Genomic DNA, 27013 nt, shown 5'->3' on the forward strand with positions numbered 1-27013 from the left:
CTTATTTGAAGTGTATTGCGACACGCATGTAAGCACATTTCACAACAGTGCATTAGAGATTACTGATAGGCTCATCGAGCCGAGCCGGCCGACACAAGGCGCCCGCCTTCGCCGCGGCGGGGCCGTGTGGGGCTCGCGTGCGACCACCGGCGGGCGGCCGGCGCACGAGCCGGGAACACCGCAAACGGACGGACCGGGTTCCCTGGACGGACTAGATCAGTGAGATCGGCACCACTCGGCCCGTGCGCGCACGGAAAACCGGCAATTTTATCACAGAGAGCGCGGACCAACAGACGCGCCGGACTCTTCAGCGGCATCAGCGGTCTGCCGACCGACTCCAGCTCAAGCGCATGTATCACTGGGTGCATAAAATATGTCACACTCACGGCCCACACATAACACTGTCAACAGCACGGCGTGAGGCTAACGAAAATGACGCGAGCGAGAGATAACTTGATTTATACGTGAGACACTCAGAAAATGATCACATTAATCGCAGTCTGCTCGTGATAACAATTCGTGCGGCGTTGGAGACCAGCCGGTCTAAGTGCTGGGGCTTCGCTACTGAGCGCCCGGCGACAGCGTCCCAGCAACAACAGCCGAACCAATCACTGCGGCGCCCCCGTGCCCCGGGTGCGGCTCACACGCGGCGCCCCCGTGCCCCGGGCGCTGCTCACATGCGGCGCCCCCTACGCCCCGGGCGGCGCGGCTCACCTGGTGCGCGCTCAAATGATGCGCACGTAGTGCAGAAACTGGTCGAGCTCACCGGCCTGGCTGTGTGTGTACGTCTCGGCCACGGTGTGTACCTCCAGCGCCCCGTCGGCCGTGGACACCGCCTGCCGCGCAGATCAGGGAGGGTCAGGGGCCTCACAGGGGAGGGGACACCGCCTGCCGCGCAGATCAGGGAGGGCCAGGGGCCTCACAGAGGAGAGACACCGCCTGCCGCGCGGATCAGGGCAGTGTCCCAAAATTGAGTTTTGTCTTGGGTGTCAGAGGGGAAAATTACCCACCAAAAAGAGGGGAGAGAGTGGAAAACTGCTGATTCGATTAGATCCAAAAGGAGTGAGAAATGACAAAAAGCATGCATTTTATTCTAGGGTGTAGAATGTTTGATGCTAACTGGGCATCCACACAACTGTCTTTCTATAGGTAAAAAATCTATGTTTTCTTGGTTGGGACTTGGGAGTGGAAAATTGTTCTTAAAAATGGTGGTGAGAGTGGAAAATGAATTTCATTTGGATGTCGTTTCCCACCCAAATAGACAAATTTTGGGACATTGGATCAGGGAGGGTCAGGGGCCTCACAGAGGAGAGACACCGCCTGCCGCGCGGATCAGGGAGGGTCAGGGGCCTCACAGCGGAGGGTCAGGGGCCTCACAGGGGAGGGACACCGCCTGCCGCGCATATCAGGGAGGGTCAGGGGCCTCACAGCGGAGGGTCAGAGGCCTCACAGCGGAGGGAAGGGGGTCTCACAGGGAAGGGACACCGCCTGCCGCGCAGATCAGGGAGGTCAGGGGCCTCACAGCGGAGGGACACCGCCTGCCGCGCAGATCAGGGAGGGTCAGGGGCCACACAGCGGAGGGACACCGCCTGCCGCGCAGATGAGGGGTCAGCAGATGTCACACACACCTGGCGCACACCTGGCCACCTCAGACACCAGTCACATCCAAAAAGTCAATGCCGACAAAATGTCACCGAGTCGTCTGACACTTAGGTGACCAGGAACAACGTGAAGCAACGTTTGATGACGGTACATACTTCTAGAACGAGCCATTAAAACTGATGCCGATTCCTAACTAGGTGTAGGCCGCTCACAGCATTTACAATCAAAACACAATGTTTGTCGTTATCAAATTCAGACCCACATTCAGACGGCGCAACCGGCGTAGACGCACAGATATGATTTGCGTCTACAAGAGGTTCCATGGCCATGTTGACACAGATCCTTCACAGCTTCTGACAATGAACTCTGTAAGTCTAGTACTGGGTGTGTGACGCGACTGTCGCGACTGCCGCCACGTGACGCGACTGTCGCCACTCACCAGGTGTGTGACGCGACTATGGCCGCGTGACGCGGTTGTCGCCGCGTGCGGCGTGACGCGACTGTGGCTACTCACCAGGTGTGTGACGCGACTGTCGCCGTCGGCGCTGTAGCTGAGGTCCATGGCCGTCACCGGGCCCGACTGCACCTGGTCCGTCTCGGCAGGGAAGATGTCCCCCGCGCTCAGGTCCCACACGTGGATCCTGCCGGGGGTGTAAGAGCTCAGCCCCCGAGCCGCCCAGCTGGGACGGCGGGGGATATCACAACGCATACACAGACACAGACAGACGTGCACGCACGTACGCACACACACTCGTTGGTGACCAGTCGACCCCCGCAGACCGGTAGGTGACCGCAGCCGCGCGGCGGCCACTGACCTGGAGTCGGCGTCCAGGACGAAGAAGACGCAGGGCCGGTGCTGCGACCAGTGGAGCGCCAGCACCGGAGCGGCGTCGGCGGCCGCGTTCCAGGTGATGAGCGGCCGCTCGCCGGTGGTGGTGTGCAGCCGCAGCGAGCCGTCGGCGCCGCCGGCCAGCAGGAACGGCTGCTCGAACGGGCACAGCGCCAGACAGCGCGCCGGCACCGACACGTCTGCCGGCACAGAGAGCCGTACAGAGGGGTACAGAGGGACACAGCGCCAGACAGCGCGCCGGCACCGACACGTCTGTCGACACAGGGAGCGGTACAGAGGGCTACCAGCAGTAGAGAGGGACACAGCGCCAGACAGCGCGCCGGCACCGACACGTCTGCCGGGCGGCACAGCGGGGTCAGAGCGGTACCAGACGGGTCAGAGCGCTGCAGAGGAGTAGGTATAAGAGGGATACTGTAGCGAGGGAATTTTAAGAGAAAAGAAGAAAGAAGGAATAAAAAAAACTGCTGCATCTTCTTTGCGGTTCATCAAACACCGGTGTCCACTGTTGTTCGGCTGGTTGTAGCAGAAGAGAGAGCAAATTGCTGCTGGGAGATCCTTGATAGTAAAGCTGGTAGAACAGGGGAGCTTGAGAGTCTTGGAAAAGATCCCGAGAGAGATCTAGAGATCAGATCCAGATGTAGTGATGGGATCCTGAGATAGATGTAGGTATCCAATAGAGATAGCTTTAGAGAGGGATCTTGATAGAGATCTTGAGATGACGTCCGCCTGGGAGATGTAGGTATAGATCCACCTTGCGTACAAATACATCTGATGGAAGATGCTTTTTAATTTAGAGGCTTGATGATTCTGTTCATTGTATAGACCATGATGCACGAGATGGTTCTTCACTGCTCGGATTAAGGATGGAGGGATCCGATCAGCTAGGTTTGCGGCACAGTTGGGTAGGTGAAGGACAGGGCATTTCGAAGTCCCGATGACCACTGCCAAACATATGGGTGGTAATTACATTGATAAATTGAATGTGATCATTCGTCCAGTCACCCATTCCTATATCACTGGCCTCCCCATTAAGAAAATTGCCCACTTAATTCGTATTAGCGTTGCTGGTTTTCGTTACGCCATAGGAGACGGGCAAACAAGCCGTCTGTGCCTCACAATGCCCTGTGCCAATATTGTTGGAGTAATTATTGGCGCTAACTCGCAAGACCGCGAATAACAGAAACGCATAATTTATCCGAACCTAATCGTAATCTCAAGTCCTAATTGCTGCTGCACGCGTGAACCTTATCATCAGTTCTCGTATACCATCCTAGCAGACCTTGAACCGCTCTTGTTTTAATCAGACATATGATCTAGAACCAATTAACACGCATCGATCTGCCGTCTGGTTGTGATCCACCGTATCATAGTGAATTACTGAATGCTCAAACGGAAATGACTCTTTGACACTCGTTCGATAGTTTCTGATGGGCTACTAGTTACCTATACAAATTATCTTTATAGAGTGCCAGAATATTGTCATAGGGGTCCCTAGCTTTTCATAGAAAATATAATTTAAATCATCCTATTAGCAGTAAACAATGCACATCAAACGAAATGCAGTCCAAGATATCATATAGCATGTCATATTTAAAATTATGCATTAACTGTTTACGTTCTTATCCTGTTGCAACTTTCCACAACTAACCATGCTCCTATACGTGACCTTCACCTACCGCACGCGCCCCAATTACGGCTAACCCACTGCCCCTGTTGTGGCTGCTTTTTACACCCTCTGGCGGCTCAACGCCCGCGTCGAGAGCGACGATACTGGCCGCCAGCTGGCGTCGCGTCGACAGTCAGTCAAGGCCACGCCGCGATGGGCGCGTCATCACTCGCGGTGTAGTGTTCGTGCGTGTTGCCTCTTCTGGCCGGGTGGATTCACCGGATGTGTCAGTGAGTGTGAATCTGGTAAAATATCGCTGCAATATCTCCCTGTTCGACATCTCATCAGCTCCATTCAACGTAAGTTTTTTTTAAATTAAATTCCTGTCCCATTTAATCGTTCCTCAACAAAGGTGGTCCTTTCTAGTATTTATTCTACAAAAGCACAACGATCGGCACCTATATTAGTCGCATATTAGTTCTAACCACAAATAATTCTACATCTACCTGTTACTCGACATTTCGCAATTTCAATGACGCAAAGTGACCATCTAAAGTCGCCAAGTGTCAAACCGTCAACCTCAAACCACTGCTCGCAACTCTGCACCTAAGTAACAGAAGAAATTCCGCCGTAAGCTCAAGCATTCGTATCTGTCGAAAATCATAACTCATAGCCATATTCATAGATCGATCGCATGAATCAGTCGCCACCTTAAACCATTACATTTCTTTCCAACCGTATTTACCTGTTCTATAATTGATTTCGACTCCACAATTAATTCCTATAGCAATATTACCAATGATTTCGCAATGCAACTTTTAATGAGTACAGCACGAATCTACACCCTTATTTTAACCAACATTCCAACCTCAAATCGCACTTGACTACCGCCGAGAATAAATCAAACGAACCAGCTTGGCCAAACACAAAGACATATTCATTATTCAATGCTGACACGCATCATGTCATCAATCTCAACGTTCGTGACAATGAGCTGCTTATTCAAATTTTAGCATCTCGCTCCCGGCCTAATCGTGAACTCCAACTGACGATAACATATTTGCTGGCGGCTCTTGCATGACTTCACAATTCAGATCCTAATGTGCTACTAGGGTGTCTGGACCAATAAGTTCAAAGTAATTTAAGTTTTCCAATTCCAATTGAGAGTGCATTTTATGGCAACCGAAAATGTTTGGCAGTCGTCACGGCACGGCAGGCTGGGCAGAGGGGGGGGGTCAAGGATTGGGATTGAGCAGACTTTTCAACAACACTCACATTCTGGAGTTTCCCTGTGCTTCCGCTTCTCAGTGTGGTCACAAGCGTCGGCGGTTGTCCTCCGGCTCTGGTCGGTCGAACTGAAGAGGCTTCTCGCGGGTGACCTCGGACTGACGGCGGCCTCCAGATGTCGTCTCCGGCTCCGGCTGCAGACTGTCACTCTCGGCTCCTCGACTGTGACCCTCGGCTGCTCGACTGTGACCCTCCTGGCTGGGTGGCGCACCCTTTTATAGTTGGGGGGAGGGGGTGACTGCCACGCCCTTGCGCCGTCATCTTCCTCTGCCTTCCTCTGGTGGGTGGGTCCGTAAGATGGCGCCCTCTATTCTGTTTAGTCACCTTACTCCTCTGTGCCTGCAATTTTTGGCCGTCGAATCGTCTTCGTGTTGAGTGCTTTATACTTAAATAATCGCTGGCATAAAACAATCCCCGAAAGGTTTGTGATTTTCGAGTTTTAATTTTGATTCTTCAATTTCATTTTATTCAAACTTTTGTTTCCTTCCGTTTCGTCTGCCGCCAACGCCCCTTGTGACGTCACTCTTGCTCCGCCCACTGTACCGGGTGTGGCCGAAAGTCAGCGCCTTCTCCCTCTGCGGAGATCTCTGGAACTACCTCATGAGGCCATTGTGAGGTTGGTCACCCGGTTGTTTTGCCAGGTTCACTCACCCTGGGTTGCTGTGCCCGACAAAGGAGGCTGTGTGCTCCAGCCGGCATCTATCCTTGACACTGCTCCATGATCTGTTGACATATCTTACTGATCCAGCGTTATTTGAGGAGGCTCGGATCGCTCATCCTGCGGTAGCTGTCTCCATAGGCGGGCGTTGTAATGAGAGTTTAACGGCTGCCCATTGCGAAGACCTCTGGAACTACAGCGTTTTTGCTTGCCGTAGGATCTTCCTGGTTGTGCCATTCCCACCGTGGGACTCAGCGCGGCGCAGCTGTTGTGGTACCTGACAGAGTACGTGACAAGTGACAGAGTACCTTAACGTGCTCGCTCGCCGCCGCCGCCGGCCGCAGTCCTGACGTAGCTTGTTGACTCAGCTGTGTCTCGGCGGTTCGTACTGATGTGACCGGCATCGTCTTCTCGCAGATGTGTCTACTGCGGGCTATTCTCACGGACAGTGCTCGTTGAGGGAGTTGGGGAAAAGTGCTGAATGGGGATGGCGGGCCTGGTGACGGGGGGGGGGGGGGGTAGTGAATAATGAGAGGGGAGGAGAGCGCAGCAGCAGCGCTCCGCTCAGCTGTGCGTCACCCGGTAGCAGCGACGGGTGTGTGAATGGAGGGCTAGGCCTGTGACCGGACTGCGAGGGGGGGGGACTGCCAGACCGAGCCGTGCCGAAAAGATATTACGTTAAATGTTCAAGATGTAGCGTGCTACATCTTCAGTCCAAACAACCCTAGTTGCGTCCTCGCAACTCATACAAAAAAAGTCACACCCCTTACTCATCTAAATCTACACAATCATCTGATCTTGAGCAACGCCTACAACATGACATCGTATACCTAGTACAGTACACACACGCACCTGTTGTACCTCGTCCCCACCTCAGTTTGTCGTTCACCAGATCCGGGTCACGGGCACCAACCACTTTGGTTAGTCCGATGTCGTTGGCCGTCCCGTAAGCGGCTTCTCAGGAGGGTGAAGACCTCTATGGCAGCCCAGGTGGGCGGCCTCCACAGCAGTCCGGGTGGCGGCCTCCATGGCAGCCCGGGTGGGCAGCCTTCACGGCAGCTCGGGTGGCAGCCTGGGTGGGGCGGCCTCCACGGCAGCCAGGGTGGGGAGCTTCCACAGCAGCCCGGATGGCGGCTCCATGGCGGCCCGGGTTGGCAGTTTGCACGGCGGCCCGTGTGGGCAGCCCACGTGGTAGCCCAGGTGGATGACCTCCATGGCAGTCCGGGTAGGTGACCTCCATGGCAGGCCCTGCCGAGACCTCCGTGGCCGCCCGGGTGGCAGGCTCCGTGGCAGCTCAGGTGGGCGACCTCCATGGCAGCCCAGGTAGGTGACCTCCATGACAGGCCCTGCCGCGACCTCCGTGGCAGCAGGTAGGTGACCTTCGTGGCAGACCCGGTGACAGCCTCCGTGGTAGCTCAGGTAGGCGACTTCCGCGGCAGCTCAGGTGAGTGACCCCCGAGGCAGCACGCGATGGCAATCATCCCCCGTGGCAGCACAGGTGACCTCCGTGGCAGCTCAGGTATGCGACTTCCGCGGCAGCTCAAGTGGGTGGCCTCCATGGCAGCCCGGGTAGATGACCTTCGTGGCAGACCCGGTGACAACTCCGTGGTAGATCAGGTGAGTGACTTCCGCGGCAGATCAGGTGAGTGACCCCCCGAGGCGGCACGCGAGACCAATGCTTCCTCCGTGGCAGCTCAGGTAGGCGACTTCCACGGCCGATCAGGTGAGTGACCCCCCGAGGCAGCACGCGGGACCAATGCTTCCTCCGTGGCAGCTCAGGTAGGCGACTTCCGCGGCCGCTCAGGTGAGTGACCTCCGAGGCAGCCCGCGAGGGCAATGCATCCTCCGTGGCAGCACAGGTGACCTCCGTGGCAGCCCAGGTAGCGACCTTTCGGCGGACCAGGTGACAGCCGTTGCAGCAGCTCAGGTGGGTGATCTCTGCAGCAGCCCATCTCAATGGATCGTTTGGCAGTTGGTCTTGCAGCATCCTGGCACCCTCTCCTCGTTCACCAACATGATAATCGCCTCGGCTGTGTTGTGAAGACGACCGTGTTTGTTTTTGATTCAATACAACACGAGCATTCCGCCTGTTCTTCTTCCTCTTCTGCTTTTGATATTGCTGTCCTCTTATCATCAATACTCTAGAAAGTTCGAGCTCTCCTTTGCACTACAGTAGCTGACCTTGGCTTGGACTTGTTGTACAGCAGAACGTAGAAGAATTGATATGCTGATGCGGGCAATTGTCAAGTTTCATTTTCGGCCTGACTTCTGTATTAGTCTGATCCTTCGTTCATGAGACAGCTTCATTTCCTTATCTTATCTTCAACAACTTCTTCTATATCCTTTTCAGTATTCGTAAGACCGCTTCCTCTCATTAGTTCCTTCACGTCAGCCCCTGCAGCACGTTCATTTCCACTGCTGTCAGTATTTCGAACACCTGCCCAATTCTTCAACTTTCCTGTCATCAGCCACCATCATAAGCTTCATCATCTTCACACAGCTTTCTTTAGCTCATCCTCTTTCTTCACGTCGACCCCTGCAGCACGCTCATTTCCACTGCTGCCAGTATTTCGAACACCTGCTCTTTTCTTCAACTTCTTCCTCTTCTCCATACGGTTGACTTTCAATTCATCAACTTCGGGTTCGGCGGCTTGTGCCAGTCTACCAGCTTCACAATTTGAGAATTATCAAAGCCCCACGTTATGGGCGCCATTTGTAGCGAGGGAATTTTAAGAGAAAAGAAGAAAGAAGGAATAAAAAAAACTGCTGCATCTTCTTTGCGGTTCATCAAACACCGGTGTCCACTGTTGTTCGGCTGGTTGTAGCAGAAGAGAGAGCAAATTGCTGCTGGGAGATCCTTGATAGTAAAGCTGGTAGAACAGGGGAGCTTGAGAGTCTTGGAAAAGATCCCGAGAGAGATCTAGAGATCAGATCCAGATGTAGTGATGGGATCCTGAGATAGATGTAGGTATCCAATAGAGATAGCTTTAGAGAGGGATCTTGATAGAGATCTTGAGATGACGTCCGCCTGGGAGATGTAGGTATAGATCCACCTTGCGTACAAATACATCTGATGGAAGATGCTTTTTAATTTAGAGGCTTGATGATTCTGTTCATTGTATAGACCATGATGCACGAGATGGTTCTTCACTGCTCGGATTAAGGATGGAGGGATCCGATCAGCTAGGTTTGCGGCACAGTTGGGTAGGTGAAGGACAGGGCATTTCGAAGTCCCGATGACCACTGCCAAACATATGGGTGGTAATTACATTGATAAATTGAATGTGATCATTCGTCCAGTCACCCATTCCTATATCACTGGCCTCCCCATTAAGAAAATTGCCCACTTAATTCGTATTAGCGTTGCTGGTTTTCGTTACGCCATAGGAGACGGGCAAACAAGCCGTCTGTGCCTCACAATGCCCTGTGCCAATATTGTTGGAGTAATTATTGGCGCTAACTCGCAAGACCGCGAATAACAGAAACGCATAATTTATCCGAACCTAATCGTAATCTCAAGTCCTAATTGCTGCTGCACGCGTGAACCTTATCATCAGTTCTCGTATACCATCCTAGCAGACCTTGAACCGCTCTTGTTTTAATCAGACATATGATCTAGAACCAATTAACACGCATCGATCTGCCGTCTGGTTGTGATCCACCGTATCATAGTGAATTACTGAATGCTCAAACGGAAATGACTCTTTGACACTCGTTCGATAGTTTCTGATGGGCTACTAGTTACCTATACAAATTATCTTTATAGAGTGCCAGAATATTGTCATAGGGGTCCCTAGCTTTTCATAGAAAATATAATTTAAATCATCCTATTAGCAGTAAACAATGCACATCAAACGAAATGCAGTCCAAGATATCATATAGCATGTCATATTTAAAATTATGCATTAACTGTTTACGTTCTTATCCTGTTGCAACTTTCCACAACTAACCATGCTCCTATACGTGACCTTCACCTACCGCACGCGCCCCAATTACGGCTAACCCACTGCCCCTGTTGTGGCTGCTTTTTACACCCTCTGGCGGCTCAACGCCCGCGTCGAGAGCGACGATACTGGCCGCCAGCTGGCGTCGCGTCGACAGTCAGTCAAGGCCACGCCGCGATGGGCGCGTCATCACTCGCGGTGTAGTGTTCGTGCGTGTTGCCTCTTCTGGCCGGGTGGATTCACCGGATGTGTCAGTGAGTGTGAATCTGGTAAAATATCGCTGCAATATCTCCCTGTTCGACATCTCATCAGCTCCATTCAACGTAAGTTTTTTTTAAATTAAATTCCTGTCCCATTTAATCGTTCCTCAACAAAGGTGGTCCTTTCTAGTATTTATTCTACAAAAGCACAACGATCGGCACCTATATTAGTCGCATATTAGTTCTAACCACAAATAATTCTACATCTACCTGTTACTCGACATTTCGCAATTTCAATGACGCAAAGTGACCATCTAAAGTCGCCAAGTGTCAAACCGTCAACCTCAAACCACTGCTCGCAACTCTGCACCTAAGTAACAGAAGAAATTCCGCCGTAAGCTCAAGCATTCGTATCTGTCGAAAATCATAACTCATAGCCATATTCATAGATCGATCGCATGAATCAGTCGCCACCTTAAACCATTACATTTCTTTCCAACCGTATTTACCTGTTCTATAATTGATTTCGACTCCACAATTAATTCCTATAGCAATATTACCAATGATTTCGCAATGCAACTTTTAATGAGTACAGCACGAATCTACACCCTTATTTTAACCAACATTCCAACCTCAAATCGCACTTGACTACCGCCGAGAATAAATCAAACGAACCAGCTTGGCCAAACACAAAGACATATTCATTATTCAATGCTGACACGCATCATGTCATCAATCTCAACGTTCGTGACAATGAGCTGCTTATTCAAATTTTAGCATCTCGCTCCCGGCCTAATCGTGAACTCCAACTGACGATAACATATTTGCTGGCGGCTCTTGCATGACTTCACAATTCAGATCCTAATGTGCTACTAGGGTGTCTGGACCAATAAGTTCAAAGTAATTTAAGTTTTCCAATTCCAATTGAGAGTGCATTTTATGGCAACCGAAAATGTTTGGCAGTCGTCACGGCACGGCAGGCTGGGCAGAGGGGGGGGGTCAAGGATTGGGATTGAGCAGACTTTTCAACAACACTCACATTCTGGAGTTTCCCTGTGCTTCCGCTTCTCAGTGTGGTCACAAGCGTCGGCGGTTGTCCTCCGGCTCTGGTCGGTCGAACTGAAGAGGCTTCTCGCGGGTGACCTCGGACTGACGGCGGCCTCCAGATGTCGTCTCCGGCTCCGGCTGCAGACTGTCACTCTCGGCTCCTCGACTGTGACCCTCGGCTGCTCGACTGTGACCCTCCTGGCTGGGTGGCGCACCCTTTTATAGTTGGGGGGAGGGGGTGACTGCCACGCCCTTGCGCCGTCATCTTCCTCTGCCTTCCTCTGGTGGGTGGGTCCGTAAGATGGCGCCCTCTATTCTGTTTAGTCACCTTACTCCTCTGTGCCTGCAATTTTTGGCCGTCGAATCGTCTTCGTGTTGAGTGCTTTATACTTAAATAATCGCTGGCATAAAACAATCCCCGAAAGGTTTGTGATTTTCGAGTTTTAATTTTGATTCTTCAATTTCATTTTATTCAAACTTTTGTTTCCTTCCGTTTCGTCTGCCGCCAACGCCCCTTGTGACGTCACTCTTGCTCCGCCCACTGTACCGGGTGTGGCCGAAAGTCAGCGCCTTCTCCCTCTGCGGAGATCTCTGGAACTACCTCATGAGGCCATTGTGAGGTTGGTCACCCGGTTGTTTTGCCAGGTTCACTCACCCTGGGTTGCTGTGCCCGACAAAGGAGGCTGTGTGCTCCAGCCGGCATCTATCCTTGACACTGCTCCATGATCTGTTGACATATCTTACTGATCCAGCGTTATTTGAGGAGGCTCGGATCGCTCATCCTGCGGTAGCTGTCTCCATAGGCGGGCGTTGTAATGAGAGTTTAACGGCTGCCCATTGCGAAGACCTCTGGAACTACAGCGTTTTTGCTTGCCGTAGGATCTTCCTGGTTGTGCCATTCCCACCGTGGGACTCAGCGCGGCGCAGCTGTTGTGGTACCTGACAGAGTACGTGACAAGTGACAGAGTACCTTAACGTGCTCGCTCGCCGCCGCCGCCGGCCGCAGTCCTGACGTAGCTTGTTGACTCAGCTGTGTCTCGGCGGTTCGTACTGATGTGACCGGCATCGTCTTCTCGCAGATGTGTCTACTGCGGGCTATTCTCACGGACAGTGCTCGTTGAGGGAGTTGGGGAAAAGTGCTGAATGGGGATGGCGGGCCTGGTGACGGGGGGGGGGGGGGGTAGTGAATAATGAGAGGGGAGGAGAGCGCAGCAGCAGCGCTCCGCTCAGCTGTGCGTCACCCGGTAGCAGCGACGGGTGTGTGAATGGAGGGCTAGGCCTGTGACCGGACTGCGAGGGGGGGGGGACTGCCAGACCGAGCCGTGCCGAAAAGATATTACGTTAAATGTTCAAGATGTAGCGTGCTACAATACCAAAAAGGATCAGAGCGACGAAGTCAGAGCAGAGAGATCGGCAGTAACGGCCGAACACGTTCGATAACTGTCCATCGTTCCAATCTGTCTATCAAATCGACTTTCTATTTAAATGTACTTGCATAAGCGCTTCAAGTGCCAAACAATCTACATACACACACATTGCTGCTTTTCAATTAAACTGGATAATCAGGTCTATCCGTGCGGGTCTGTCGTTGTGGGTCTGTAGGTGAAACGATATGGTTGTGTCAGTATGAGGTTGTCGGTTAGTCAGTACGGGTCAGTCAGTATGGATCTGTTTGCAGAGATCCGTCAGTTTGGCCCCGTGGTGACGAGTTGGTCAGCACGGCCCCGTCTGACAGTCAGTACCGGTCAGTCAGTATGGATGTTTGTACAGGACCGCCAGCTTGGCTCTGCGGTGACGAGTCGGTCAGCACGGCCCCGTGGTGACGAGTTGGTCAGCACGGCCCCGTCTGGCCACTGACCGGTATCGGGCCGGAAGAGGCGCGGCACGGGCCGGCCGCCCTGGCGAGTGCAGTGCACGATCACGCCCGTGTCCGTGCTGACGTAGATGTGGCTCGGGTCGCTCGGGTCGATCCGGAAATCACTGGCCTCGGTAAACATCCCCTGCTGGTTGCTGCCAATAAAGAACACATGGCCTCGGTAAACATCCCCTGCTGGTTGCTGCCAATAAAGAACACATGGCCTCGGTAAACATCCCCTGCTGGTTGCTGCCAATAAAGAACACATGGCCTCGGTAAACATCCCCTGCTGGTTGCTGCCAATAAAGAACACATGGCCTCGGTAAACATCCCCTGCTGGTTGCTGCCAATAAAGAACACATGGCCTCGGTAAACATCCCCTGCTGGTTGCTGTCAATAAAGAACGAGAGGTGGCGGGGGAGGCACTGACTCGGCACATCCTCGTTCTTCACTTGACTCCTCTGGCTGCTACTGCGTGCTAACGCTAATCCAACAGCCAAGTGACACTACAACCGCTATTATCGTAAAAAGCGAGTTCAACATTGGTGCTCGCTGCTCATATTGGAAAGCAGCGCAAAACAACCTAAACTTGCTAATTATTCACTCCTACACCCTGTAGCAGTTACAAGTGTTCCCTATTTTCCTCGCATATAGGTACGTGAACGTTGCAAATAACTCGATGAAAAGCTGTCATGTCAATGTTATTCACATAGCTAGCATAGGGTGATAATAGTTATATACCTACAGGCTACAACTTTCAAGGAGGTAACAACTTTTGCGGCTTTAGAATAAAAAAGGCAAAGACCATTACATCTCAGCAGCGAATGGCGAAAAAAGGAGAATCGGATCCCTCCGCGCACGGGATGCTTTCCCGGCTAGCTCACGTGTCGAGGAAGTCGTCGACCGAGACGTGGCTGATTTTCACCAGTTTGACCTTGCCCCAGGGCGCCAGGCCCAGGTCGCCGTCGAGCACCTCCAGGTTGTTTCGCTGCCGGGAGCTGATGGCCACCCAGAACACGAGTCGGCCGGCCGCGTCCAGACTGCACACCTGAACACCGGACAGACAGTCAGACAGTCAGTCCGACACACGGCCCGCCGCGTCCAGACTGCACACCTGAACACCGGACACACAGTCAGACAGACAGACAGACAGACACACGGCCGGCCGCGTCCAGACTGCACACCTGAACAGCGGACAGACAGTCAGACAGACAGACACACGGCCGGCCGCGTCCAGACTGCACACCTGAACACCGGACAGTCAGTCAGACAGTCCGACACACGGCCCGCCGCGTCCAGACTGCACACCTGAACACCAGACAGACAGTCAGACAGACACTCAGACGGCCGGCCGCGTCCAGACTGCACACCTGAACACCGGACAGACAGTCAGACAGACAGCCCGACACACGGCCCGCCGCGTCCAGACTGCACACCTGAACACCGGACACACAGTCAGACAGACAGACAGACAGACAGACAGACACTCAGACACACAGTCAGACAGACAGACAGACACTCAGACGGCCGACCGCGTCCAGCCTGCACACCTGAACACCGGACAGACAGACGAACGGTCAAACAGACGGACAGACGGACGGACGGACGGACGGACAGATAGACAGACAGACAGTCAGACAATCAGACACACGACCGGCCGCGTCCAGACTGCACACCTGAACACCAGACAGACAGACGAACGGTCAAACAGACGGACAGACGGACGGACGGACAGACCGACACACAAACGGCCGGCCGCGTCCAGACTGTACACCTGAACACCGGACAGTCAGACGAACGGTGAAAAAGACAGACAGACAGACAGTCGACAGACAGACAGACAGGCAGACAGACAGTCAGATCCAGACAGACAGAAAGAGACAGACAGATAGACAGGCAGACAGACAGACAGACACCCGGCCGGCCGCGTCCAGCCTGCACACCTGACACCGGCCACGCAGACACGGTCAGGCACCACAGTCTGTCGCACACGGGCGGTCGTCCGAGGGGAGATGCGGGCGCCGGTGGAAGCTTTCCATCCACTCGGAGCGCGCTGAGCTATCTGGTGAGATGTGGGGCCGGTGGGAGCTGAGGAGATGTGTGGAAATGTGGGGGGGGGGGGGGAGACGTGTGTCGCCACTCACCTGTATGGCGCCCGGCTCCGTGTCGCCGCCGCTCTGGCCGGCCGCGGCCGCCGGCACGGGCCGCAGCGCCACCAGCCGCTCGGTGTGCGCGCCGCCACGGTGGATCTCGGCCGTGCTGTAGGTGGGCGAGCGGAGCGGCGCGCCGGCGGCCGACTGGCGCGCGCCGCTCTGCTCCGCGCCGGACTCGTGCAGGTCCCACACGTCCACCGAGCCGTTCGCCGAGCTGCCGGCGAGACATACACACATACAGACAATACAATACGGCGTACAGGTCCTACGTCAGCCGGGCCGCCGCCGAGACACACACAATAAATCAGATACACATAGATACTGCATACACAAAACATCGTATCATGAACAGACCAAATCACTGACATTATCATAAAGATAAAAACGACATCGTGACATAAACAATTAACATATTAACTCCTAAACATATTAACTCAAAACTTCAAATCGTATCATGAAAATAAGCTTTATGCTGATTTACAAAGGCAGTTTCAGGCACAATCTCTACTGACTATTCTGAACACTTTTTAAGTCTTCACAGGCCAGTTTACCAACAGCAAAAAACCCCAGCTGCCGTTTTTTTTTTTTTTTTTTTGAAGTCTCCCACAACTTCAACCAGCCACGCGAAAATATACCGTTGATGTTAAAACATATCAATTCACTTGAAGTCAATGCATTTCACATTAGCGGCCATTTTCCGCGTGAATGGCGAAATTCGGGGTGCCATTAGGCAAAAATAACCGCAGCCGGCGCTTTTCCTGTTTTGCGAAACTGGCCTCACAACGAAGTGAGACGCGTGCGTTTCGGCAGTCTGTCTGACGTCTGTGGGACGTCCGTGTACAGTAGTCGGCCGGTAGGAGGTCTGTGTAGGGGGGGGGGGGGGGGGGCTCAGGACGGTCTGTGTTCGGGCACAGACTCTATCCGTACACAGCGGGGCAGGCTCTGTCGCTGACCGCCGCCCCCCCCCCCCCCCGTGTCAGCCGTCAGTGCGCGCCGTATCCATTCCGTACCCGGCAAAGGCCAGTCGCGGCTTCAGCGGCGAGAAGCAGCAGCAGACGGGCTCAGCCGAGGTGATGAGTACCTTCTGCGGCCGGGACGGCTCGCTGACGGACCAGACGCACACCAGGCCGCACCGGTCGGCCGACTCCGGCTGGCGGAGAGGGGAGAGAGAGAACGTCACCATTACACCACACCACACCAGGCCGCACCGGTCGGCCGACTCCGGCTGGGGGAGGAGGGAGAACGTCACATTACACCACACCACAACAGGCCGTCACCAATACACCACACCAGGCCGCACCAAGCCGCACCGGTCGGCCGACTCCGGCTGACGGAGGGGGGAGAACGTCACATTACACCACACCACACTGTCACCATTACACCACACCACACCGTCACCATTACCCAAACCAGGCCGCACCGGTCGGCCGACTCCGGCTGACGGAGGGGAGAGAACGTAACATTACACCAAATCAGACCGTCACATTACACCACACCACACCACACCACACCACACTAGGCCGCACCGCTCGGCCGACTCCGGCTGACGGAGGGGAGAGAACGACCGTCACCATTACACCAAGCCGTCACCATTACACCACACCAGGCCGTCACCAGTACACAACACCAGGCCGTCATACCACACCACACACCACACCACACCAGCCGTCACATCACACCACACCAGGCCGCCCCGGTCGGCCGACCCCGGCTGACGCAGGGAACACAGCATGTTTCACGTCACATTCTGCGCACAGAATGTAAAATACAGGCTGCGAAACAAGTACATACACTGCCACATCTCGGCGCTGCTGCACGTACTCATAAAACTATCATATGACGATGCAGATTGCTACCGCGCTATGCTGCGAAACTGTAACATTATAGATACCGGTATAATAAACCAGTATAACGCCTTTTGGGGCGACTAACGGAGCGAGCGAGAGGGTGGGCCTTGCACGTGCGAAATTGCGAGGGGGTACCTCCAACTGACTTGTGCACGGCACCCTACTAACTGGTCTCTAGCGATGTGCCAAATTTGGGCACAATCGGCCCAGCCGTTCTCGAGATCTGGAAGCGGCACCCTGCACGTGCGCACGTGCAAAATGGGTCCCAACTGACTTGTGCACGGCACCCTACTGTTACCGGTCCCTAACCGTGTACCAAATTTGAGCGCAATCGGTCCAGCCGTTCCCGAGATCTGGAAACGACCCCTGCACGTGCGCACGTGCAGCAGCACCCCAACTCTGGCACATGTATATGCAGTGCCTAGTGGGTGCCTACCTACATGCCAACTTTCAGCGCAATCGGCCAAGTAGTTACCGAGATATTGCAACAATTACAAAACTGACACCTCTTCGTTTTGCACGTGGCACGTGCATAAGGGGTCACCCACATGCATCGGGAATAGTGCAATACTTGGTAGAAGGAATGAAGCTACCCTACAAAAATTACCGCATGTAAATCGGTCAAGTGGTTGCTGAGATATAAGCCTCGCAAAAGCGTGACCACGGCCGGCCGGCCGGCCGGCCGGCCGCTCATACTCAGAAATTTCCGTTAATCTAAGGAAAGACTACGCTCGCTTCGCTCGCTCCGTAACAATAAATGTACAGTAATCGGTAATAATCAACGATACCGCACAATGCACATCCGTGGTTCTTTGGATTCCTTGATGTGATTCGAGCTTCATTTTGGGCGGACGGGCCACCCATTTTGGCGCCCTGTACTCAGTGTGCCCCTCCTATACTCCTTAGAACTGAGTGGAGCCCCCACTGCGGGTAAGGAATGCCGCTGAGAACAGGGAGCCCACTCTGCCGCTGAGCCCAGGGAGCCCAGACTGCCGCTGAGAACAGGGAGCCCAGTCTGCCGCTGAGAACAGGGATCCCAGTCTGCCGCCGAGGCCAGGGAGCCCAGTCCGCCCAGTGCTGAGCCCAGGCAGCCCAGTCTGCCGCTGAGCCCAGACAGCCCAGTCTGCCGCTACCGCTGACCTGTTCCGGATCGGAGGCGCCCTTGGCCTGCTGCGGGTCGGCCGGCCGCGCGGCGTGTGCCGACACCAGCAGCCGGCCGTCCGAGTCGCTGAAGCTGACGAAGGTGGCCGGCCGGCCGGCCAGCAGGTCGGCCACGCCGCCGCCCAGGCGCGCCGCGGCGCTGCTGAAACTGAGCCGGCCGGCGGCGGCGCCGCCCGCCTGGCCGCTGTCCGACCGCGCCGCGCCCTCCTCCAGCAGCATCAGGATACACTGACGGCACGAGCACGGGGCGGGGGTGGATCATACACAAACACAGTACAGTGGGGACACGGGGACGGTGGGTCGGTCACACACAAACACAATCACGAGAGCGAGTAGCTCGGGTACAGGAGCATACAAAGACATGGTCGTAAAGGGGTACATAAATGTCATCATATTTTGTGTTCAGCCATTAGTCATAACTTTGATTAAGTTTAACCGTCATTATGATTTCGGAGCAAGGTGTCAGGTGCGGCTCAGACCCCCGCCGCACGCCCCCCGGTGTGTATTTAGGGCCGCGCCGGTGACGTACCGATCCGGCGGCGCCCAGGAAGCGGTTGAGGCGGATGGCGCTGCTGTGCAGCCGGTCCTGCCGGTCCCGCTCGTCCTCCTCCATGTCCCCGCCGACACCCAGGTAATCCTGTGGGGACACACAGCACCGCCCGGCGGCCAGGTCACCGCGCGGCCCGGCGGCGGACAGGTCACCGCGCGGCCCGGCGGCGGACCCGTCCCACGCCATCCTTCCATAACAACGGGCAGTGAACGTAAGGCCAAATCACAACTGTCGACGTCGGTCGCTGCACTCCGTCATCAAACAAGGTTTCTCTAAAACTCAATTCAATCAAAGCTTTGCAAGCCAATCGTACAATAGGGTCGCACAGCTAACTAAATTAAATGTCTCAAACCAAGTTTCGCGAGCCTCACGTTCGACCAAAAGATCCCAATGAGTTGATGTCTGTGTGTGAGTGCGGACTCACGTAATAGGTGGGCCCGGTGACCACCTCGCCCTCAGCGTTGGTGGTGACCCGGACGTCGAACTGGATCGGGTGCTGGGTCCACTTGTGGCGGCACACCACCTCGTCCGTCTGAACCTCCTCGGCCAGGTCGTCCTCGTTGGTCTGAGAGGTGCCCTGTCAGGCGCACAGGCACAGGCCACACTCACACCACAGGCACAGGCCACTCTCACACCAGAGGCACAGGCTACTCTCACACCAAAGGCACAGACCACACTCACAAACAGCGGCACAGGCCACACTCACACCAGAGGCACAGCACCAAAACTCACATACCTGCGGCACCGCACCAAACTCAGACACTAGCTCCAATTCGCTGTCAGTAATTGTTAGACCCGTCTTCGGAATTGATAGTTCTTTGAGATGGTTGCAGAATCGTGAAAAAAATGAGTTACAATTTACCCAGATAACTGTTTAAGTTGAGTCCGAGTGCCCAAAATAATGATGTGCGCAACACGTCCGCCCGGAAAACACTTGTCTGTTCCAGTTGGCACACGTCTTCTGAGGCTGCCAGCGTCTGATAGCCGCCCCTCCCCGCTCCTACCGCCGCCGCCTGTGCCTACCTGCTGCAGGCCGGACTTGCCGAAGTTTGCCACGATCTGGTCGTACGATGCCGGCTCCATCTCAAACAGGTCAAAGTCCTGCTCGAACAGCTCGATCAGCGAGAGCAGGGCGCGACCGCGGCCCTGGCGCTTCTGAGCAGACTGCCAAACAAAGGACGGAAATAGAGCATTACTCATCATATAAACTTCTGAACAGTAATTGATCACCCAACTCGCTGCACAGTCTGAGGTAGAAACTTCTATTCTAAATGGAGATGAATATTTAGTGCTGCCTTACTTCCCTGTGAACCCTCGGTACAGTATCATTCACTGGAAGTGAGTCACATCAGCCTGCGCCGGCCGGCCGGCTGCCGCTCGGACCGGCGGACTCTCCGCGACGGCCGGGCGCGGGCTCACCTTCCTGCGCTGCTGCTCCTTCTTGGCGTGTGAGAAGTCCACGGAGCGCGAGGGCTGCGCGCCGCCGGCCGGCTCAGCCGCCGGCTGGGCCACCTCGGCAGCGAACGTCACCGGCACGGACGGCCGCCGCTTCTGCTCGGCCGGCGGCGGCGGCGGCGCGCGCGCCTTCTTCTGCTTGTGAAACTCCTCACTGCAGTACCAAACAATACGTGTGAAAGAGCAATTCACAATGTTCGAATTGTGAAATGATCACCAAAGTCCCGAAATAAAAACTCTGACGTCACCAGAAAACCAGTACTTCGTTTTTTTAACCCTCGCACGACCAGGCCATTTCTCATAACACGAACGACCAGGGGGGGGGGGGTTGTTACGACCCCCCCTGGCGTTTCGAAACGGAAGGTCGTAGAGCTTAGCGGAAAAAAACAACGGATTGCTCTCAACGAGATCTCGCGATTGGTGGTATATTTTTTGGTCCTAGGTCAACATTTGACCTACTTATGACCGGTCAAAGGTCAAATTTTCCGAAAAAATCAAACTTTTTCAACTTTGCGCAACGATTGCGGCAAAACGGTGAGAGATATTAACTTCAAACCTTCAACAACGTATTCCCCACTCAATTCTGCATCATATATGGTGTTTTTGGTGTATTTACCCTATAAAAGAAAGAGGCCTATTGCTGATGAGTGATATGGTGTCACATCACACTCCGGTGTTTGTCCCGATTCGTCGGCTGTTGACCACTGCTCCGCTATAAATACTGTAGGTAACGACTCAGAAAAGATATGTGGATATCCACTGCAATGTGGATAGCATCAGCAGAAAAACTCGGGACTCGGTACACACTTCGTGAAAATCCGGCCGGAGGCTGTACCTCTTATGACGTCATAACTCCGTGACCTGACCTGACCCGGTCAATTTTCTTGCACCACACGATAGCCAATGCTTGCCCCAACATGCATGGGAAGTTTCATCATGATCCATCAAACAATGTGGGTATCACCGGCAGAAAACCTAGGGATTCGGCGCACACGTTTGGTAACTGTCGGCCGGAGGCTGTACCTCTTATGACGTCATAACTCCGTGACCTGACATGACCCGATCATTTTTTTTCGGCAAAAGATGCGCAAAGGTTGCCCCAGAGGGTATTGAAAATTTCAGCCCGCTACGACAAGCCGTTTAGCGTGCACTTCGAAAAAACCTCAGGGGGGGGGGGGGTGATACAACCCCCCCCCCCTAGGCGTTCTAGGGTTAACAATATTAGTACACATTTTCATATGTGTACTAATATTAACTGCATGCTTTCTGATGCAGTTAATTTCACTGCGATACAGCCACGTAACCGTTCGGTCGTGGCCAACACCAAGCTTTCCAGTGTACCGGGCCGAGTTCTGCCCCCTTTTGAGCAGCTCCGCTAGCCGGTTGGCGCTGACAGCCCATGTGTAATATACAAGTTACAACTATACCCGGCCCCCACTATAAAACAATGACAAAGTTATCGCAGGACAAAAGAGCACACGCAGTGGTCACATTGCACCCCGCACCAGGCGCCCCCGAGTGCGGCGGGCGCCGCCCGAGTCACTCACGCGTCGAACGTCTCTGCACGTTTGTTCTCCGAGTCGATGGCCTTTTTCAGCTGGTCGGGCTCCCAGTCCTGTTTGGCGTACGTGTCGGCAGGCGGCTGGAACTGCTTGCGCGGCACGGCTGTGGCCAGCCGCTTCGAGTGCGTGTTCGGGTTATTGGCCGGGCTGAGGACCTGAGGATCGGGATAGACGGCTGACGGGATGACCGGCACACCGGGATCGGAGGAGTCCTCCTCCGAGTCAGAGGAGGAGGGCGACGAGGAGGAAGAGGAGGCAGACGACGAGGAAATGTCTGGCTCGTCCTCATCTTCCTCAAAATCGTCCTCGAAATCATCCCCGTACTCCTTTGAAGAAAAACATCAAGTGGTTAACCCTCGCCGGCACAGGGGGGGGGGGGCGTTGATGCAACCCTCCCTAAGATTTTTTTTCGCGAATAACTCGTGTAAAAAGCGGCCGATCGCGACGAAACTTTAAATACCCTCGCATTGATCAATTTTACACCTAACCTGAAAATTTCATGACCCTGACCAAATGACCTTTAACCTGTGACCTACTTTCCGAGACCATGTTTGGCCGGAATCGCGATTCGGCGAATGTCGGCTCGCATTAGCGCATTAACGGCGAGAGGTCCGTACTTCCATGGCCATGTCGTACGGCGAACATCGATGCTTCCGGCGAGGGAAGTCTCTATGCATCCAAATTGTCCTCTAATACCTACTTTTAATCTAAGTAACAGTGCCTATGGTAAACATAATGCTGCACCGCAGCATAATCCTGCTTTGACAAAGTTCCTCACAATTTACATACTTTTCAATTTAAATTCTATCTGTTTCAAATAGGAATTCATCTTTTTCTATAAGCGGTCCAACTTTCTTTGAATTGTAGGAAAAAGCTGTGGTTGGCAGAATGCCTGCACTCTGCAGTTACGCTGAGCTGCAGTGACCAGTAATTTCACATCTCACCGCTAGATGGCAACAGCGGAACGCCTGCAGTCATGCTGGGCCGCAATAACCGGTAACTTCACCTCGGGCCGCTAGATGACAGCAGCAGAAGGCCTGCAGTTATACCGTGCCGCAGTTACCAACAACTTCACCTCTTGCCGCTAGAAGGCAGTAGCAGAACGCCTGCAATTATGCTGTGCCGCAATGCTCAGTCTTTTCATCTTTCGCCGCTAGATGGCAGTAGCAGAATGCCTGCAGTTATGCTGTGCCGCAGTGAACTGTAGCTTCACCTTTCGCCGCTAGATGGCAGTAGCAGAACGCCTGCAGTTATGCTGTGCCGCAGTGACCCGTTACTTCACCTCGGGCCGCTAGATGGCAGCAGCTGAACGCCTGCAGTTATACTGTGCCGCAGTGATCAGTCTCTTCACCTTTCGCCACTATACTAGCAAAATATGTGCCTAGTGCTTGCGCCTGCACTAGGCACTAGCAAAACGCCTACTGTTAAACTGTGCCGCAGTTATCACTAGCTTCACCTCTCGCCACTAAATGACAGTAGATTAAGAACGCCTGCAGCTATACTGTGCCGCAGTGACCAGTTACCTACTTCAATCTTGCCCTTTACATGGCAGTAGTAGAACGCCATGCTAAGGGTTGAACGTCAAACCTTTGAACGCATCATGTTCTTGTTCAAACGCTACTTCGCCAAACGGTTATTCCCTTTCTCAGATGTAGTTATATTCCTCCCCTCCATCATCGGATATCAACTTTTTGGTATTCCCACCAACAACGAATCACATTTGGAAGGCATGTTTTCCTCTACATACCTACTCGTGTTGTTTTGGACATTTTTTGAGTAGGGGGGGGGGGGGGTCATACCATGGCGTAAAAGAGACTTATTTATTTAGGCCCAAGCGATAAGCCGCAAAGGAAAATCACATCCTTGATAGAACGGTGACTGTAGAGAGGGAAGTGAAAAAACTTACGCTCAAAAACCTCAAATATCAGATCCTGCGTGGATTTTACCTTTCCCTTTCATAAGATCAAACTGGCATTTTTCATCCGCTCACATCCAGCTCTCGCCAGATGTGCCTCTAAAACCATGTGAGGAAATAAGTATACACATTACACGTATGTGAGCTTACCTCGAAGTCGTCCTCATATTTTGGCGTCGGCGTTTTGCGCGGAGGCGGCTCGGGAGTGGGCGCCTTGGCCTTTTTCGGCGAGATCGGCTCCGAGGATTTCTTCGCTTTGTGATCGCCGTTCTCCTTGGGAGCGGCGTCAGCGACATGGGCTTTGTTAGGAGATGCCTTTTTAGGCGACGTTTCCGGCTTCGACGACTTTTTGACATGACTTCCATCAGTTTTAGCAGACTTTTTCGACTGTTCCGTCTTTTTGGAGGCATTGGCATCTGCCTTCGATGGTTGAGCCTTGTGATCTTTGGACGCCTTTGCTGGCTCCTCTGGAGCCTTTTTCGACTTCAGTGACGACTTTGAGTCTGCAAAGGAAGCCGTCGTTTTATTGAAAAGTGGCAATGTAGCAGTTAAACAAGTCCACCTCTAACGGCGGGCCAGCACTCAGCTGATAGCTCGTTACTTGTTAGCTAGCTGGTCATGGAGGGAAGATACGGGACGCACTAGGAACACGAGCTATTTCAAATCGCCGATCGTGAAAACCAACAAAGCCATTGAGAAGCACAGCATATTGCTGATTTTCGCAGCCAGTGTGCTTATATAACGTCGTTGGGAAAGCTGGTCGACTCGGTCTGGTCCTCGCCGATAAATAATGCCAAATAAAAGAACACGTAAGTAAAGACACGTTCTACTAAACAAAAATGATGATTGAATAACGACGGAAATGGTTGGGACGATACTGACATCCCAACAGCATTAATTCAAGGTACAGTAGTCACTTAAAAAGGGTCAAACAAGGCAGCGATCCACTCCTGACAGGCGTGAGTGCAACTGTACCTTTGGTAGAACTTTTATGATGTTCACTTCCTGTCTTCTTGACCTTCTTGACGTCAGTTCGGGGCTTTCCCGTTCTTTCATCCTTTGTTACCGAAGTTTTGGCTTTCTCCTTAGTGTCAGCTTTACTTGGGCTTCTGCCAGCTCGCTTCTGAGTGTCTTTGGTGGACTTCTTCGGCTCTTCAGCTTTTCCTTTGCCTTTAACATCGCTCTTTTTCTGTTCTTTTGCTTTGTCTGGCTTAACTTTCGTTCTACTTTCACCTTTCATTTTGCTGCCTTCTTTCTTGTTCATGTTCGGTTAGCAGACACATATTTGGGTGACCACAGCTTCTAGGCACCTATGTAACAGAAGAAATGATTAAAATGTGCCCTAGGTCGTCACACATTTGAAGACAATCACTTAAGCCCTAGGTTGCCACCCATTTGAAGACAAACACTTAAATGTTTTTACTTGAGCAAATTACTGAGCACATAATCTGTGAAATGATGGAGCAAGAGACCAAGTGTAAAGTACCCCTTTATATTTTCAAAGTTTTGAGGTGTATTTAATCATCCGATGCCCCAGAAAATACATTTGAGCTCCCCAGTGTCTAAACTCTTAAGTTTACATGGGATATGCGGTGCCTAGCTGATAATAACCCTGCTTATATACATATATTTAATGTTTTGTTAGTCACACATCACAAGAGATAAAAAAAAACAGTTATCAGGCCTATCAAAAAGCAAAAATAAAAAGCAATATTGGAAATGTGATTTAGCCTATGGCAGGCTCAACCAGCTTGCATCCAGTGGTACATATTATACTAACAGTTAAAAATAACTGTTCCTAGCACCAAAAATAATCTATAAAATTATACAAATACCTATACCCAAATGAATCTGTGAGTGGGAACCCTAAGCTGAGTGGCTATTATCCTGATAACCAGCCAAATTTTACCAACTGCAATTATAATGAGTTGCAGTTGGTAAGCTCAGTTGGAGACTGAAGCAGGGGGTGAAATCTCCCTTTTGCACCTTAGGCCCAAAAAGAAATAAAGCTTTGGTTTGATTTAGTATGGTTTGATTCAAAAGCATCTGTGGGTATAATGTATATGCGCCTGACGCCTCTCTTTGGTTGCAAAAAACAAGTGTGACACCTGCTTTACAACTACCAAAAATTGTTCCTACAATCATTTAATACTAAAAAATCCAGTACACTATAAGCAAAAATAACCAAATCTAATCTAACATGAGCTCTGTTCGGTCCCTGCAATAGGAACAATGAATAGACCACATGCTTTCGACCAATGAGGAGCCAAGGAACAGCAGCATGTATATATTGAGACGGACACAACACCCGAATGTGTTGTGTCCGTCTCAATATATACATTTGTCTTTTACTCAAACAGCAGCTTGCTTGCAGCCTGCCGATAAAAACTGAGACCGACAGCACCCTGGCCTAACCTTACCTAGCGTAACATAACCTTACCAGACTCAACCTGTGGACTGTAGTTGGGTGCAGCTTATAAATGCTTTGTGTAAAAACATTGTAAGCATTGATGTGTCAGTGTGGTCTCATTTTGAAACCAAAACCTTAGAATGGTGTGTTCTTTCTTTTCAAATTTTTGTTTTGTAAGGTTCATCAGATTCTAAGGGTGCAAATTCACTGCAAAAGGAGGAAATAATTGAGTCCTGGGCTGTTTTGATCATTGGTTGCACATTTGAAGTAAAATCTTGTTGACTCACTCACGTTTAAACAATATTCTTTTTTTAAGTTTGAATGAACAAACTGAATTGGCTATGTGCACCAATGAAATGACAAGGCAGCAGTCATTAACTGAAATAAAGTAGCACTATTGTGAGACTGCTCAGTTAACAAACCAATAATCTAACTACAAAATACAAAAAAAGAATCTTATTACAAAATACAAACCAATAATGATGTGCTCACCACAACCATTCGTTACGACTTGCGAACATGAAATATTGAACGTCCAGGCCTTCGGAGTAAGAATAACTACGAGCCCAAGACTATAGAACTATACGAATCCTATTATAAAATGTAATATCGGTGTAAATGCAGTAAAATGCGGTGGAACCTATTCTATCTGTAAGAATCTTGGTGGATTGGTGGAATCTCTTGTGGATGACTTCAAAAGTGCCAGGAATCTGACATAAGCAAGTTCATTATGTTATTTAATAAGCTCAACGAATTCAGGAACATAAATGATTAAAATAGTTCACATTTATTGTACGTTAAAATACAGTGAAAATAAATCATCAAAACAAAAACAATAATTTTCAATACATAGGTATATAGTAAAATAATAGTTATTCATCAAAATTTTGTGTACTTCCTTCGTAAGTTAT

At 52.2% G+C, this 27013-nt stretch overlaps 1 protein-coding gene across 9 annotated transcripts; it reads right to left on the reverse strand.

The window, feature by feature from the left end:
• On the reverse strand, nucleotides 1-26806 carry LOC122387773 (cytoplasmic dynein 2 intermediate chain 1-like). Of its 9 annotated transcripts, XM_043378238.1 has the most exons (17): nucleotides 26595-26719; nucleotides 24668-25002; nucleotides 23843-24195; nucleotides 21763-22103; nucleotides 20180-20369; nucleotides 19784-19924; nucleotides 19185-19337; nucleotides 18740-18847; nucleotides 18190-18438; nucleotides 16213-16352; nucleotides 15194-15416; nucleotides 13934-14097; nucleotides 13053-13204; nucleotides 2418-2631; nucleotides 2117-2243; nucleotides 715-836; nucleotides 1-358 (listed from the first exon to the last, which is right to left on the reverse strand). In XM_043378238.1, the coding sequence occupies exons 2-16, from the start codon at nucleotides 24954-24956 to the stop codon at nucleotides 726-728; spliced, it is 2955 nt and encodes a 984-aa protein (XP_043234173.1). In that variant the 5' UTR covers nucleotides 24957-25002; nucleotides 26595-26719; the 3' UTR covers nucleotides 1-358; nucleotides 715-725. The 9 variants fall into 9 exon arrangements, with proteins under 9 accessions (XP_043234173.1, XP_043234220.1, XP_043234167.1 ...); XM_043378285.1 differs by lacking the exon at nucleotides 26595-26719 and adding an exon at nucleotides 26743-26806 and having other exon boundaries at nucleotides 1-836; nucleotides 21763-21932; XM_043378232.1 differs by lacking the exon at nucleotides 26595-26719 and adding an exon at nucleotides 26743-26801 and having other exon boundaries at nucleotides 1-836.
• Nucleotides 26807-27013: the final 207 nt, after the last annotated feature.

The sequence above is a fragment of the Amphibalanus amphitrite genome, unplaced genomic scaffold (assembly GCF_019059575.1).
Source record: "Amphibalanus amphitrite isolate SeventyFive unplaced genomic scaffold, NRLGWU_Aamphi_draft 000017F_arrow, whole genome shotgun sequence".
Classification (NCBI taxonomy): domain Eukaryota; kingdom Metazoa; phylum Arthropoda; class Thecostraca; order Balanomorpha; family Balanidae; genus Amphibalanus; species Amphibalanus amphitrite.

Excerpts from the sequence above, each read along its gene's own strand:
- LOC122387773 (XM_043378232.1), bottom strand. The coding sequence starts at position 24,956 with ATGAACAAGAAAGAAGGCAGCAAAATGAAAGGTGAAAGTAGAACGAAA. Across the intron at positions 15,417-16,212 it reads CCGCGACTGGCCTTTGCCGG|CTCGGCGAACGGCTCGGTGG; the intron begins GTACGGAATGGA and ends TCTCGCCGGCAG. Across the intron at positions 2,632-13,052 it reads CCTCTTCCGGCCCGATACCG|ACGTGTCGGTGCCGGCGCGC; the intron begins GTCAGTGGCCAG and ends CTGTGCCGGCAG.